The sequence below is a fragment of the Nomascus leucogenys genome, chromosome 18 (assembly GCF_006542625.1).
Source record: "Nomascus leucogenys isolate Asia chromosome 18, Asia_NLE_v1, whole genome shotgun sequence".
In the NCBI taxonomy this organism is placed as follows: Eukaryota; Metazoa; Chordata; class Mammalia; order Primates; family Hylobatidae; genus Nomascus; species Nomascus leucogenys.
In genome coordinates, this window is record NC_044398.1 from 101,853,310 (window position 1) to 101,868,102 (window position 14,793).

Here is a 14,793-nt window from a genome sequence, read left to right on the forward strand (position 1 = left end):
CGTGTCTGCACCTTCACGCTGGAACGCGCGGAACAGCAGCCCCAGCTTCCACTTGCAGAAACCACAACACACTTTCTCAGTCTCTGCACAGGGCTGGGACTTTATGGGTGTCGGGGGTGGGACCCTCACTCATCTTTGGGGAAGGCCGTAAGAAGCCAGGCACGGAAAACCTGAAGGGGCCTGAGGGCTGGGGCAGGAGATGGTCCCTACCGGAGGCTTCTGGTCTCCCAGTGGCGGGTCCCCGGAGCTGCTGCTGCCACGTCGAGAGTCTGGGAGGCTGGGGGCTGCGTCCAGGAATGGCGAGCTCTTGGGGGTAGGCATTGGTGTGGCAGCTGTGCACATGATGAGGGGAGGGGACAGGCTGCCTCGTCCCTCCAGGTGCCCGTTGGGGGTCACGGCCAGGGAGCACACCTTCAGCTCTGCGGGACAGAGGGAGGAATGGGCCCCTAGAGCTGCTAGGCTCCCAGGGCCAGGAATCCTCCCACCTAGGAACTGCCCTATGGGGGCCCCGCCCGGCCAGCCTGGCGTACTCCACCCACTACAACCCGGACCATCCAGTGACCACACGCACCTGTGGCCTGGAGTTCTCTGAGCTTGTGGAAGTCCTCCTCGAAGTGGACAGACGTCTTGTCCTCGTCCGTGTCGGATCTGTTGGCATCGCCCTATATCCCGCAAAGCACAAGGCAGGCACGAGGGGCCCTGTGAGCGGGGACCCTTCATGCCGGACACAAAGCTGGGCCAGCCCGGGAGATGGGGTGTAGACAGAAGGGCCCAGAGGATGATGTCACTGCCAGGGTAGGCAGGGAGGTGAGGAATCTGCCTCTCCAGACCCACCTCTGCCCACTCCGCTGGGCTCCTGGCCTCCCGGCTCATCGTGGCAGCCAGCTTCCCTTGTCTATCCCTCACCTCTTGGCAGGCCTCCCACACCCCTCCCCTCGACCTGAAGCCCCTCTCTCTTCTCATTGCCCTCCTGGCAGCAACCCCTTCTCCCGGAAGCCCCTCTCCCTGCCCCTCACCTCCGCCTGGAAGCCCTCCACGAGGATGGCCACCAGCAGGTTGAAGAGCACGTAGTTCCCGAAGGTCATGAGGGCCACGAAGTACAGGGCGGCCCAGGAGGAGGTGGAGGCCATGCCATTGTACAGGACCACATTCCAGTCCTCCTGGGTCAGGATCTGGGGGACAACAGGGGGCCTGGGGTGGTCAGCCCAGCCCCAAAATGCCCGCAAGTCCTTGGGACGGAGGCAGCTCTGGACGCGCAGGACGGCACATCCACCTCTCTGGGGACAGACTCAGCACCCAGCACCGCTGCGGGGACCCCGGGCACTACCTGGAACACGGTGACAATGGCCCACAGCAGGGAGTCGAAGTTCTTCCTGTCGGGCACGGTGTCTCCGGTGTCTGTCTTCAGGCTGAACTTGCAGCCGAAGAGGTGCATGCCCAGGATGCTGAGGGCGGGGGCAGGGGCGTGTTGAGGGTGGAAGCAGGGGTGTGCTGAGGGGAAGAAGGTGGGGGAGCGGGAGGGGGGTGGGAGGAGGGAGGGGCAGGACCGGCTCTGCCCGTCTCGGCTCTCCTGGCCTCCTACCCTCCTGGGGTGCCCGAGCTCTCTGGCTTAGAACGGACTTCCTACCCCTACAACTCAGCAGTATCCGCTCTATAGGCGAGAGGACCGAGATCAGAGGCGGGACAGACACAGGCAGGCCACTCTGGCTTCGGGCGGCAACTGGAACCTGGGACACCTGCCTCATTCAGCCTCTCTGGAGTGTGAAAGCCCGGCCTGCCTGCCTGGCTGCCTAGACTCCAGCCGACCCCGACCCTGAGCTCCAGGCTAGACTGGCACCCAGCGGGCGGCTCAGAACACCCCAGTTGGAGCCTGGTGCCCGCCCCATCCCCAGTATTGCGCTCTTATTTGAGTAAGTCCCCAGCTTGTCCACCTGGCGGCCCATCTCTGACCCCTGCCATCTGACTCCCTGCATGTCTAGCGCGTGGCACACAGTAGGTGCCCAATCAGTGCTTCTCAAATGAAGGCAGTGGAGGCCGAGTGTCTGCAGATGCTCTGGGGCTGGTGGTGGGACGGCTCCTTCTCCTTGGGGGGTGCCCTGGGCCTTTGCCTCCCAGCTGCCCTGGGGTGAGACACTGGGTGGGCCGGGGGGGGGGCGCCCACCTGAAGATGAAGATGAAGAGCATGAGCAGCGTGCAGAAGGTGGCCACGTTGTCCATGGTCTTCACCAGCACCACGAGCTGGCGCCGCAGGGCTGGCAGGAAGCGTACCAGCTTCAGCACACGCAGCAGCCGGAAGGTGCGCAGTACAGACAAGCCACCGTCCGCCTGCCCCACGATCTCCCAGACACTGCGGACGGGTGGGGGTGAGGGTCAGTGGGGCCACGATCCCTGATGCCGGGCCCTCCTCCCACTGGAAGCAGGATCAGCAGCCAGGGAGCCACAGCGACCTGTGGGGCATCCCACAGACGGGAGCAGGTCTGGCTGCATCAAGGCGCATGAGCAGCTGCGGAAACACCTCAAAAGCCGCTTGATCTGCTGACGGCCCCGGTGGCTACCTGGCCCCCAGCGCCCCCCGGGAAAGCAGAAGCCTGGCTCTGGCCAGGTCGGGGAAGCTCCTTCGCCGAGGGCGCTCTCCTGTCGTGGGCCTTCCACAGCCAGACCTGGCTTGTCCGTTCTGCTCACTCCCTCCCTGCCCCGGGGTGTGAGACCCCGCACCCCTCTCCACTCTTGAGGGATGAACATCCTCCTAGGGGAAGACGGGGGGAGTTTCCCCTCAAATTTTCCCAATCCTTTCTGGTTTAATTTTGTGGCAGCAAATGCTCCCCTAGCAGCAAGCACGATTCAGCCTTTTAAGCTGGACTTTCTCGGTGGGCCTGAGCCCTAAACAGCTCAGCCCTGAAGCCACAGCACACCTTTGTTCCTGCAGGGAACAGCTCCGCCAGTTTCTAGAAACATCCGAGATGCAGCTGACCTAACAGGTGTGCACCCTGTTGTGCCTGCAGGGAAGCAGAGGGTCTGGGGAGGGGACTCTGCCCAGGACAGTCCCTTGGGCCACTGGGGTCACCAAGCACCTGCTTCCCACGGCCTGTCACAAAGAGCTGCCGTTGCACTTCCTCCTGTACACAGGGTTTTGCTCTGCAGGTGGGTTTTTTGCCAGAGTGGAGCTTCCTGGGCCCCTCTGGCCTGGGGAGAGGGTGAGGACCCACCTGATGACCACGATGATGCCGTCGAAGATATTGTACGGGTTTCGGATGTAGCCCAGAGGACCACAGGCCAGCAGCTTCAGCAGCATCTCCAGGGCAAACATGCTGGTGAACACGATGTTGCTGATCTCCAGAGCGTTAGTCAGCTCCTCGGGCTGCAGGCAGAGATGGGGACAGTTCAGGGCGCCCCACCTGCGGCTCCCACCCCTCCTCAGCACTGATCTGGGGCCCCACCCTCGGCTCCCACCCCTCCTCAGCACTGATCTGGGGCCCCACCTGTGGCTCCCACCCCTCCTCAGCACTGATCTGGGGCCCCACCCTCGGCTCCCACCCCTCCTCAGCACTGATCTGGGGCCCCACCCTCGGCTCCCACCCCTCCTCAGCACTGATCTGGGGCCCCACCCTCGGCTCCCACCCCTCCTCAGCACTGATCTGGGGCCCCACCCGCGGCTCCCACCCCTCCTCAGCACTGATCTGGGGCCCCACCCTCGGCTCCCACCCCTCCTCAGCACTGATCTGGGAGCAGGTTTGGCTGCATCAAGACCCAAGGGGTCACGAGGGCTGCAACAGCATCTCAGAAGGAGCCTAATCAGCTGCCGTCTAGAAAGGAGGCCAGGAATCCAAGGAGCTCCCCTCCAGCGGAGGCTCGGCACACCTGGTCTCCCATCCTCACCATCCCCGGCTTTCTGGGGCCCTGCCTGACCGTCCTACCATCAGCTCAGGCATCGGGGCTGCTGGCAGCCTCCTGAGACTCCCCAGGCCCTGCAGGCGTGACAGGGAGCCCACCCCGTGGCCAGGCCAGCCCGCACCTGCTCATGGTACTCCACGCCCATGCTCAGCGTGTTGACAAGAATGGCCATCATGATGCCACGGCTGAAGTACTTGCTGTCCACGATGCGACGCAGCTTGCCGCTGAAGGTAACCCAGAGGCGGCCCAGCCCGCCTGGCTCGCCCGGGGCTGCCCTCTGCTGTGCCCGCCGCCGTCGGGGGCTGCCTGGGCCTGGTGTGTCCGTCGCAGGGGGTGGTTGCATGGGGTCCCGGCGGTCACCGTGCCGGACGTCCTGCGTGAATTCATAGACGCCATGGCCATCTGAATCTCCACTTTCTGAGCCGCTGAGCTCACCCTCCGGGTCCTCCAGGGCACGGGTGCAGTACGGGCAGCTCTTCAGCTCACAGGTCAGCGTGCCTGCTGGGGGGCTGGGCAGGGGGCAGGGCACGCTGAGGCCCGACAGATGGCCAGGGGCCTGGCCCAGTCCTGCGGGAGAGGGCACAGACAGGGGCAGGCCCACTCAGTGGTGCTGCCACGGGGGCCCGGGAACCCACACACACAGGAGCGGTGGGGTGAACGTGCCCCCCCAGAAAGATCCATCCAGAGTCCAACCTCCAGAACCTGCGAGTGGACTTCACAGAAAGTAGGATCTTTGCAGGTGTCATGAGTTACAATGAGGAATGAGGCTATCCTAGAATAGGGAGGGCCCTGAGCCACGACTGTTCCAGTGAGAAGAAACCAAAGAGCCACGTGAAGACAGACAGAGACCGCAGGGATGTGTCGACAAGCCAGGCACTGGCAAAACTGCCAGAACTTGAGAGGCGAGGAGAGTTCTCCCGTAGAGCCTCCAGAGGAAGGCCTAGATTAGGGACCAGTGGCCTCCAGAGCTGAGTGATTTTCCACTGTTCTAAGCCCACTGGTTCGTGGGTACAGCAGCCACAGACATCAGAAGAGCCATACATTTGGGCACACACCTGGGCACATTCACACACACACCTGGGCACACACACCCAACCCCCACAGCCGCATTCCTGCTCACGTACTGGGGCAGGGACACACTTATGTGCAGAGACGTTTGCCTGCCTTGGGCTGTGCCATCCACAGACATATAACACCAGCCACTTCCCAGCAGCCACAGCACACAGGCGAAGTTAGCTACGGGATTCTGTTTGACTCGATGCGAGCAAACCATGATCACTCCAACACGAAACTGACATGAAAATGACCAACGAGCCGTCCTCTCATGTTTTTCACGCCGTCTTTAGAGCCCGTGTGCCTCTTACGACACAGCAGCTGGACTCCCACAATTCAAGGGCTAGAAGCACGTGCCCCTGACGCTCTTGCCTGCACGCCCTGGGTACCTGTGCATGAGGGCACACAGCATCCTGGCACCCTCGCTCACACCTGTCCCCACCACGGCGGACACACCCTTGCCTGTGTCTCTACATCTGTCTATAGAACCAGGAAGGGCCCCCAGGCCTGTGTGGACCCCTACCATCTGGGGGTCCTGGGGTCTTCCATTCCCTGATGGACCCAGGCCCTGCACAGGAGAACCCCACGCCAGCCTCTCTTCCTGACTCTCGGTGACTCTGTGATGGTGCCTCCCCCACGCTCCCCCACTCAGTGTCCCCACCTAGAAGGCAGGCCAGCCTCAATGGCCAAATGGGCACGAAGGACGCTGCACGTCCTCCAGGGAGGCGTCCAGGCTGTGGACACAAGCACACGGTTCCTCTCGGGGCCAGGCAGGGGCAACGGGATGCTGGCCCAGGAGGGTCTCACAGGCCTTGTCAGATTCAGAATCCCACCTCCGCGGCTACCACTCCTGCTGTGAGCTGTGGGCCACTGGGGGCTTGCTTTGGCACTGTCGGGGCGGGACCTGCCTCTTTTCCCTTCTTATGGGCTCCAGAGGCATAGCTGGCCTGTTCCACGAGTCAAAGCTGGGCTCATGAGAGTGCCCAGAGTGGGTGTGGGAATGACACACTGGAGACCCTGCCCACCCTGCCTCGGTCCCCCCGCCTCCTCCGTGGGGTGGGGCTGGGTCCTCACCATGCTCCCCGACCACCTGCTGAATCTTCTCGTAGGGATCAGGGCTATTCAAGCTCAAGGGGCTGTGCCCCCCGGTGCCCGGTGGTCCACCGGCCCACTTCCCCTTGGGTCCGGGGCTGGTGCTGCCTTTGCCGCTGCCCACCCCTGAGGGCAGGATCGTGGGGTAGTTCATGGTGCCCAGCCCCGTGGCCAGCTTGAGGCTGGCGGCGGCAGTGGCTGCGGCACGTGCCACCCGGGCCCTCTCCTGCGGCCCCTCTATGTGGCAGTCGGCATGGTAGATGCTGTGCACAGACTCTGCGTCGGGGGGTCCGCGGCCTGGGGAAGGTGGTGAGGGGGGCGCACCAGCCCGGACCAGCCTGGTGTCGCAGGCACCTGGCTCGGGGCCGGGCCTGCGGGGGCTGCTGTGGCTGAAATGGTAGTGGTGGTGGTGGTGGTGATGGTGGTGGTAGACCAGGTGGTGTACCGAGGCCGTGTGCCTGCCCGCCCGGCGCTGGCGGTGCCCGGGACCCTGGCCTTGCACGGCACTGGGGTCCACCTTCTTGCGCCAGCGGCTCTGCCAGCGGACGTAGAGGCGTAAGCTGCGCCGCTTGACCTTGCGGAATATGTGGCCCACATACTTCAGCAGCTCTTCGTAGCAGCTGCCGGGCTCGGAGAAGCTGGCCAGCGTGCTGTCGTTGGACAGGTGGCGCGCCCGCTGCTCCCGCATCAGCTGACTCTCCCGCTGCTTCGTCTCGGAGAACTGCGTGGCAATCACCACCAGGCACAGGTTGATCATGAAGAAGGAGCCCACCTGTGACGGGGGCGGGCGGGTGGGAGGCAGTGAGCGAGCAAGTTTGATTCACCACTGAGCCCTACTGTGTGCTGCCTGTTCGCATGGGGGCCACGCCATAGGTACAGTGGGCGGGGTGCCCTGCTAGGGGCAGGTTGCTGCAGTGTTCAATGCTGAGTCCCCACGTCTGGAGCAGGCGGCATACGGTAGCTGCTTTGTGCCTATTTGGACAAAAGACCTGGAACCCTCTTTCCTGCTTCTCCACGTGGCCCAGCCCCTCCTTCGCCTGCAGGCCTGCCCTTGAGGTGACCCTCTCAACAGTGGCCCCTTCCCCTCCCCAGCACCCCAGGCGTGTTTCCTCCTTAGCACGGGCCAGCGTGCAGCAAGTCTCTAACGGTTCTCTCCGCTTGCTCTCTCAGAACAAGCCGGGGACGTCTGTCTGCTTCTGTTACCTGCTGGGTCCTCACAGGGTGACTCTAGGTACACCCAGGACCCCACAGACGTCTTCGGCCTGATTAACCTGACTCTACTGGGACCCCATAGGGCCTATGAGAGGACCAGGTGAGGAGCACACCTGGGGCCACACACGCCGTGGAAAGCCGTGCTGGGAGGCTACGTACTCCCCAGAGGTGTTCCTGGCTCTTCAGCCCCGAGCCAGCACCCATGGGCCTGGACCCTAAGTGATGCCATGGCCTCTTGGGGTCCCCAGCCGCACCTCACCACCCCTGCAAGCTCTGCCTCCCTCCCCTGTGTGCTCCCTTCAGCTGGAGGCCAGACAGGAGCCCCTGTGACCACCCAGGTACCCCACCCCACCCCCAGCCAGCTGACACCAGGGCCCATCATGGCGCGAACACTGCCGCCCACACTCACGATGATGAGCAGGATGAAATAGATGAAGTTGTAGAATGAGTGGGCGTCCATGATGTAGTACATGATGTCCACCCAGCCTTCCAGCGTGATCACCTGCGGGGGCGGTGGCTGGACTTGGGCCCGTGCGACCCCTCCTCCTCCTCCTCCCCGTGCCCCTGGGGTCTGGGCTGGGGGGGCGAGTCCTGCACCCGCTCCCCTGCCGTGCCCCAGGGTCCCCGTCCCACCGTCTTGCCGCCCACCTGGAAGATGGCGATCCAGGCGTAGCCGATGTTGTCGAAGTTGATGGCACCGTTGTGGGGGTTGGAGTCGCCCGAGCGGCACACGTTGTAGTATTGGTTCCAGTTGATGCAGGCGTTGCGTGCAGCGCCCACCCCTTCGGCCTGCGGCTGCGTGTAGGCCTCCCAGCCCAGCGTGCAGGGCACGCGCAGCTCACGGCGGCCGGGGATGTGCGAGCACTTCTGCATGCCGTTGTCTCGGCGCGACGAGCAGATGAACGGGTTCTCCTCGCCCTCCTCTGTCTGGTAGTATGGCCGCAGGAAGGTCAAGTTGTTGTTCCTGGGGATGGGCACAGCCAGGGCCAAGAGGTACAATCAGGGTCAGGGACGGTCAGAGTCGGGGGCACGATCAGGATCAGGGCCAGTGGACCAATCATGGTTAGGGAGGCACGGTTAGGGTCAGGGGGCATGATAGGACCAGGGGTCAAGGCCCGGATCAGGGGACACAGCCAGGACCAGGGTCAAGAACACAGTGGTGCTGTAGAAACCACACTCTCCTCAGCCCAAGTCCAGAGACAAAAGACACAAAGGAACAGGGATGGACAGAGAAATCAACAAAGAACAGCACAGAGAAACAGGGAGGGAGATTCAAGAGCCAGAAACCCAGGCTCAGACCTCAGCTCCTCCTGGAAGCGGATGAGGGGCGAGGGGCAACAGACAAGGGGAGGGAACCCTGGGGTGAGGGAGAGGAGGCAGTCCTGGGGTGAGGGCTGAGCGGGTCCTGGGGTGAGGGATGAGGGGAGGGGATCCTGGGATGAGGGATGAGGAGAGGGAACCCTAGAGCGAGGGCGGAGGGAACCCCAGGGCGAGGGCTGAGGGGACCCTGAGGTGAAGGCTGAGGGGAGACTCTGGGATGAGAGTTGAGGGGAGAACCCAGGATGAAGGCTGAGGGGACCCCAGGGTGAGGGCTGAGGGAGACGCAGGTGAGGGCTGAGGGGAGACCCCGGGGAAGATGTGACAGATCCGGGGTGTGGGGAGGGGACGAAGCGTTGGGAGTAACCTGTCTTGGGGGCCGAGAGAAGGAGGCACTGGGGGTGGGGCATATGCTGTGGCGCCGCTAAGTGCAGCCACTACATGGTGGGCGGAGCCACGTGAGGCAGGGACTTGATTGCAAGGTGGGCGGAGCCATGTGGGGCGGTGACTTGACTGCATGGTGGGTGGAACCATGTGGGGCGGTGACTGCAAGCTGGGCGGAGCCATGATGGTGCGGGGGGGGGGGGGGGGGTGACATGGGGGCGGAGTCACGTTGGGGATGGGCGTGGCGGGGGCAGTGACTACATGGTGGGCGGAGCCATGTTGGGCAGAGACCGTGTTGGGTGGAGCCACAGCGCATTATCTGCATGGTGGGCAGGGCCATCTGGGCAGGGGCCTCACGGGGGCGGGGCCTGGGCACCTGACAAAGGCACTGTCCAGGAAGCAGCGGTTCCGCAGGAGGCCAGCCCAGAGCTGGACGCCAACGATGCCGAAAATGAAGAAGACGAAGAAGCAGAGCAGAAGGACGTTCCCCAGCATGGGCAGCGTGTCCAGCAGCAGAGTGACCAGGATCCGCATGCCTGTAGGCAGCAGGGTCGGCATTGGCACTAAGCCCTGCAGGAGTGTCCTCAGGGCTGCAGCCCCTCCCGGGACCCCTGAGCCCCGTCCACTGTTCACAGTGGGTGTCCATGCCCACCGCACACTGACTCGGGCCGTCTCCTGGTGACTTTCCCGCACCCCTAGTGTGATCAGGACTCCCCCCTACCACCGCCGGCCTCCAGGGACGCTGACACCCTGGGGTCTGACATGCATCCGGAGGGGCACCAGGTCTGCACCTCCAACCATCCTAGGGCAGCAGGTCTGCTGCTTTTGGAGGGCTGGGGTGTGGAGGAGCAGGAGTGGAGGCAGGGGACTGGCCGCGGCAACTCAGGCTCGGGATGACCAGGCGGAGCCCAGTGGCCCTCAAGGCTTGTCTGGCGGCCCTGAAGTTGCCATCAAGGCAGCAGCAGCCTCGGGGGCCCCAGAACCTCAGGTGGTGGGCTGCCTCCTGGGGTCTCTGCAGCAGGTCTGGGATCCTGAAAACTTTGTCTGATTCCCAGTGAGAATCCTGCCAGAGCAGAGCCCCGTCTCAGAGAGAGGCTGCTGGAGGCGGTGGGGAGGACAGGCAGTGGCTTTTCAGGAGGTAGCACTGAAGCCATCGTTCCTGGGTGCTATGGGCTACGTGAACTCCAGATTAATCCAGCAAGTGGGTCAGCCAAGCCCCATGCACCCCTCGCTCCATCCTGGGCCTGGTCCCTCAAGATGTCCTTTCCCTCAAATTTAAGCAAGGGCCAGGCTAAGGCAGCAGGTAGAGCCCTGGGCCGGGAACCTGGGGACACTGAGTTCTCACCCAGCACCCAGGGGTATCTATGGCAAAACGGGTCCCTCAGGTCACAAGGGTGAGTCAGAGCCAGGAGGAGCACTGAAGTGTCAAAAGAGCCGACAGGAGCAGACAATCAGTGAGCACTGCCCTGGCCAGGCCGCAACTGCCTCAAAGATCACAGATGATCTAGAGGTCAGAGTGGACCCCAAGCCAACAGAACGGGATGCTGCCCTGAACGTGTCCTCATTATGAGGAGCGTATTATTCACCCTGAAAGAATTCCCTAGTTCCCTCCTTGAGGCAGGAGCAGGTCCCCAGGAGGCCAGGCTGTTGGCGACAATTAGGGCCACTCTGGGAATTTAACCGGAAAAGTAAACATCTGTGGAAGGGGCTGTGTGTGCTGGGTTGCTTCATGCTTCAACAGGTGGGGCCAGGCCGGTGTGCAGACTGAGCATACGGTGGGTACCGGGCAAAGGGCCAAGAGCCACACATGCGTCCCCTCACCACATGCTCAGCCACCCTTGGGGTCAAGGGTACCCCTGTTCTCCACTATTCCAGGAGAAACTGAGGTTCAGGCTCAGTTAGTTGCTCAGTCACACAGTATTCAAGCCCCATCTGAGCCGCAGAGTAGAACCAAGGCAGGCAGTGGACGGCAGGCTCAGGGACCAGCGGCACAAGGATGACCCACCTGCCCTTCGGGAAGCCAGAGGCCCCATGGGAAGGAGTGCCTAGTCTTGGGGGTCTGTGACTTTGGGGGGTTGCTGCAGGTCAAGCCCTGAGTGCCATGGCCACCAGGACCCAGGTCAGGCAGCCAGAAAGGTTGTTATACCCGCACGTGCACACATGGGGCCACATCTACACGCAGTATGCACTCGCGCCTGGTACAGCCTCGTGGGGGCCACACCGACCCCCAGGAGCTGGAGCAGTTGAATGCAGCCCTGAGTGCTTTAAAGAACGATCCCACCCCATCCCCTGATGCAGGTGGGTGGCCCGGATTTGACAGGATCTTTCCCAAACAAGCAGGCATGTGACTTCCCGGAAGCTCTTCCTCCACCTCCCCTCACGCCCAGCGCACAGCAGACACACAGCAGCTCCTCTCCACCAGGCCCCCTCCTCACACCTACTGGCCAAGTCCTGAAGGATTTCCAGCCTTCCTTCTAGAAAATCAGCTGCTCAGCAGGGGACATGGAGGCCCAGCCCTGGCCAGCCAGCTTCCCCTCTTCCCTTGGGTGGGGATCCTGGCAGGAGGGTGGGGGCCAGAAGCAGTGGTGGGTGGGGAGGGTGAGCTGTCCTCAGGACAGGTGTCAGGCTCTCCCCTCGCTTGTATGGGTGTGAAGGCGGGGCTGCACAGAGCCCTCAGATGAGCTGACCCACACCCACAAGAGTGCCTCCACCAGCCGTGAGCCACACCAGAATGCGCCAGACAGCAAAGCCACCAGGGATCTGCTTGGCCCCCAGCCTTATCCTAGATGCCATGCAAAGGAGGAACCCCAGGTTCAGAGTGGCCCCTGTCACTCGGCCATGTGGGAGCCAGGGACCCTGTGATTGCTGACTGCCCCCCACACGCCAGCTTGATTCTCCCCTGACATGCAAGGCCCATGGACAGCGGTAGGGGCCACCCCAGTGCTGGGGTCTGGGCTGGGGCCGGAGTGCCTGGTAACCTTCACCTCCCAGTCCTGTGTTTCTGTGCCTTTCGAGGGCTCTGCAGGGCTGGCAGACATGCAGGCCTGTTCGTCTCAAGCCCGGTCGGGGCCGATCACTTACTAGGCACGCGGTTGATGGCGCGGAGGGGCCGCAGCACCCGCACGGTCCTGATAGCTGAGAGGCTCACGTTGTGTCCGTCCAAGGAGTACTCCATCATGCTGGGGGTGGGGCCGAAGGGGAGCAGCTCAACGAGGGGCCCAGGTGGCCCGGGGTGGGGCTGGGGTGCACAGCAGGGTGGGCAGGCATCGAGCCGGCCAGCCCGGCACCCGGAGGACCTTCTACCGGCCAGGATGGGCCCCAAGGTAGCAGGAGCACACTTGGTCACACCAGGAGGCCACCTCCCTCACCTGCGCCCGGGAGGGAGGGTCTCCGGAGTCCCAGACAGGGTCCCTGGCTCTACCTGGATCCCTCTAGAACACACCTCCCATTTTTCTTTACAGGTGGGACACAGGGATCCCTGTGGGGTGGGGCGGGGCCCCTTCGCCAGCGCTGTGGCCTCTCCAAGGCGGCGCCTACCCTGCCACGACGATGAAGAAATCCAGCCTGTTCCACGTGTCACCCAGGTAACACTTCTGCCCGAACAGCCCCAAGGCCACCATCTTGATGACCATCTCCACGGCAAAGAAGGCGAAGATGAAGGCGTCAAAGGCCTGCGGGAGGAGGGATCATGGAACGGCTCAGCTCAGCCCGCTCCCCCCCCTCCACCGCCACGCACCACCTTGAACCTCGCCCCGCCCCCAGCCCCGCCACACCCCGAGCCCCGCCCCTCACCTCCAGGATGTTGCAGCGCTCGGAGCCGCACTCAACGTCCTCACAGGGCCGGAACATGCCCAAGGTCACGCAGTTGAGCATGATTACCAGCATGCTCACGTGCTCGAACCACGTGTCGCCGTGGGTTAAGGAGCACACCGGTGCGGCCCGCGGCCCGCCCCCACGGGGCCCTCCAAATGCCCGCCCCGTCAGCCTGTGCCCCGCCATGGGTGTGCGCGCGTGGGGGCGTCCACGATGGGTTGGGGGACCCCCTCCCGAAAACAGCCACCAGGTGGCGCCCGGGGCCTGAGCCTGGCCGGGCTCTGCTCCGTGGGGGGTCTCCGTCCCAGGCCCGGCCCCTAGGCCCCCGGAGTTGGCTCATCAGGAAAGCGGGGTGCAGGAGCCCTCGGTGCGCTGGCCGCATCGGGAGTGAGGCCCCAGTGAGGGCCACTCAAGACTCCCAGGGCCTAGCTGCCCACATGGGGCCCAGGCTGCAGACAGGGCGCCCTGCGCAACTGGGAAGGCCCCAGGGCAGGGAGAATGTCAGGGCACCGCCATGCAACCCACCGGACAGGACTCCGCGTCCCACTCTCCAGGCCTGGACGGCCGCACACTCGGGGCAGGCTTTTCGGGGCCCCTGTCCCAGGGCTGCGTGGCCCCACCCTGACCAGGGAACCAGAGGAAGGAGGGAGGGGCAATCCGCCGGCTGACTGTGGACCCGGAGGGACCTTCCTTAAGGTAGACAGAAGTCGGCATCTGGAAAACGCCAACTTGTCAGCGAACAGCCTTGGGAAGTCAGGCACCAGCTCTGCCAGTCCCTGCCGTCCCCAACACGTGGGAACCGAGGAGGGGACAGAGCTGGGCATCGTCTCACAGCTGGTTCAGGGGCAGCCTGGTGGCCGCCCCCACCCCTGGCTCTGGACTTGGGCCTGTGCTTGACCCTTCCTAGCACCCACCTGGCGCAGACCACAGGCCTCGGCGCCCGCGGCTCCCCCTCACCCCTGGCAGGCCTGCTTGGGACCCGGATGATGGTAGCAGCAGCGCCCCCTGCCGAACACGGGCCATGCTCACTACAGTGGAGGTCCTGGGTGCTGCGTGCAGCACTGGGGTCGGGGTCTGAGTGTCTCAGACTCTCAGGGATGACAGCAAGGGCAGCTGCCACGGTAGGAGGGGAAAAGGCTCGGTGACGAGGGCCTTCTCTGCCCCCGCCTGTCACTCCAGCCTGGAGCCCCTCCCCCAGAGACCCCGGCAGCCCATCCTGGAACCCTCCCTCCCACCAAGCCAGGGCCCAGCCTCCTGGCAGGTCAGCATTTGATGCCAGTGCCACGGCTCCAGACCACCAATGTAATTACGTATTCCCGCCAAGAGTGCGGTAATTACACTTAATGGGTTCAGCAGTAACAGGCGCCTCTGCTGTAACACGGCTGCAAGAAGCCAAAATCAGCCTCCCACCAAGGCAGCTGGCATGCTGGCACGGCCACACCGCTGTCCCGTAGGTGGGCGAGGCCACAGCACGCACTGCCGCCTACCGATGATGCACCCACTGCGAGCCCAGCGGCCAGAGTGTGTGAGCGGGTTCACAGCAAGCCTCGGAGCACGGTCCTTGCTGGACGAGGTGGGGGTGGGGTTTGCGTGACTTGCTCAAGGTGGTGGGGGCAGGAGCCGAGGCCCCGCTGTGGAAGCCGTGCTAGGCCCCTTGGCCTCTCCCGGCCTCCTGACCCAGCACTGGTGCAAGGGAGCGATGGTGGATGGCGGCTCTGCCACCAGCCTCGGGCACCTTTGTCCCCTAACTGCTGCAAATAGCACCTTTCTGCGGGGGCGGCTGGGGACTGTCTTTGCATCTCTGAGGGCCATCACTGCCCGGGGGGAAGGGTTTTCTTGGGTAAACAGAACAGGCTGGCAGGAAGGAGCTCAAAGACACCCGGCCAGAACAGGACACAGCAGGGGCAGGTGTAGGGAATGGTGCTTCCCGACCTGAGCGCCCACCGCACTCTACCCCAGCCTGGCTGAGCCATGGGTCTTCTAGGTGGCACTGCCTCTCCCTGGGCACAGGGCATCCCAGGCCTCAGTTTA

The 14,793-nt window shown here is 63.8% G+C and overlaps 1 protein-coding gene across 3 annotated transcripts in view; it reads right to left on the minus strand.

Annotated features, from left to right (window-relative positions):
* CACNA1H (calcium voltage-gated channel subunit alpha1 H) overlaps window positions 1–12,854 on the minus strand; it is a 26,618-nt gene extending 13,764 nt beyond the window's left edge. For all 3 annotated transcript variants that reach the window (XM_030798295.1, XM_030798294.1, XM_030798292.1), the window contains exons 1-14: window positions 12,742–12,854; window positions 12,487–12,620; window positions 12,031–12,128; window positions 9,326–9,485; window positions 7,897–8,212; window positions 7,658–7,750; window positions 6,019–6,808; window positions 4,013–4,458; window positions 3,207–3,358; window positions 2,162–2,347; window positions 1,328–1,445; window positions 1,017–1,172; window positions 572–662; window positions 211–419 (exon numbers count right to left, since the gene is read on the minus strand). In XM_030798295.1, the coding sequence (XP_030654155.1) occupies window positions 211–419; window positions 572–662; window positions 1,017–1,172; window positions 1,328–1,445; window positions 2,162–2,347; window positions 3,207–3,358; window positions 4,013–4,458; window positions 6,019–6,808; window positions 7,658–7,750; window positions 7,897–8,212; window positions 9,326–9,485; window positions 12,031–12,128; window positions 12,487–12,620; window positions 12,742–12,834 (3,042 nt within the window). In that variant the 5' untranslated portion in view covers window positions 12,835–12,854. The remainder of the gene's footprint in view (window positions 1–210; window positions 420–571; window positions 663–1,016; window positions 1,173–1,327; window positions 1,446–2,161; window positions 2,348–3,206; window positions 3,359–4,012; window positions 4,459–6,018; window positions 6,809–7,657; window positions 7,751–7,896; window positions 8,213–9,325; window positions 9,486–12,030; window positions 12,129–12,486; window positions 12,621–12,741) is intronic.
* Between the last annotated feature and the right edge of the window lie 1,939 nt (window positions 12,855–14,793).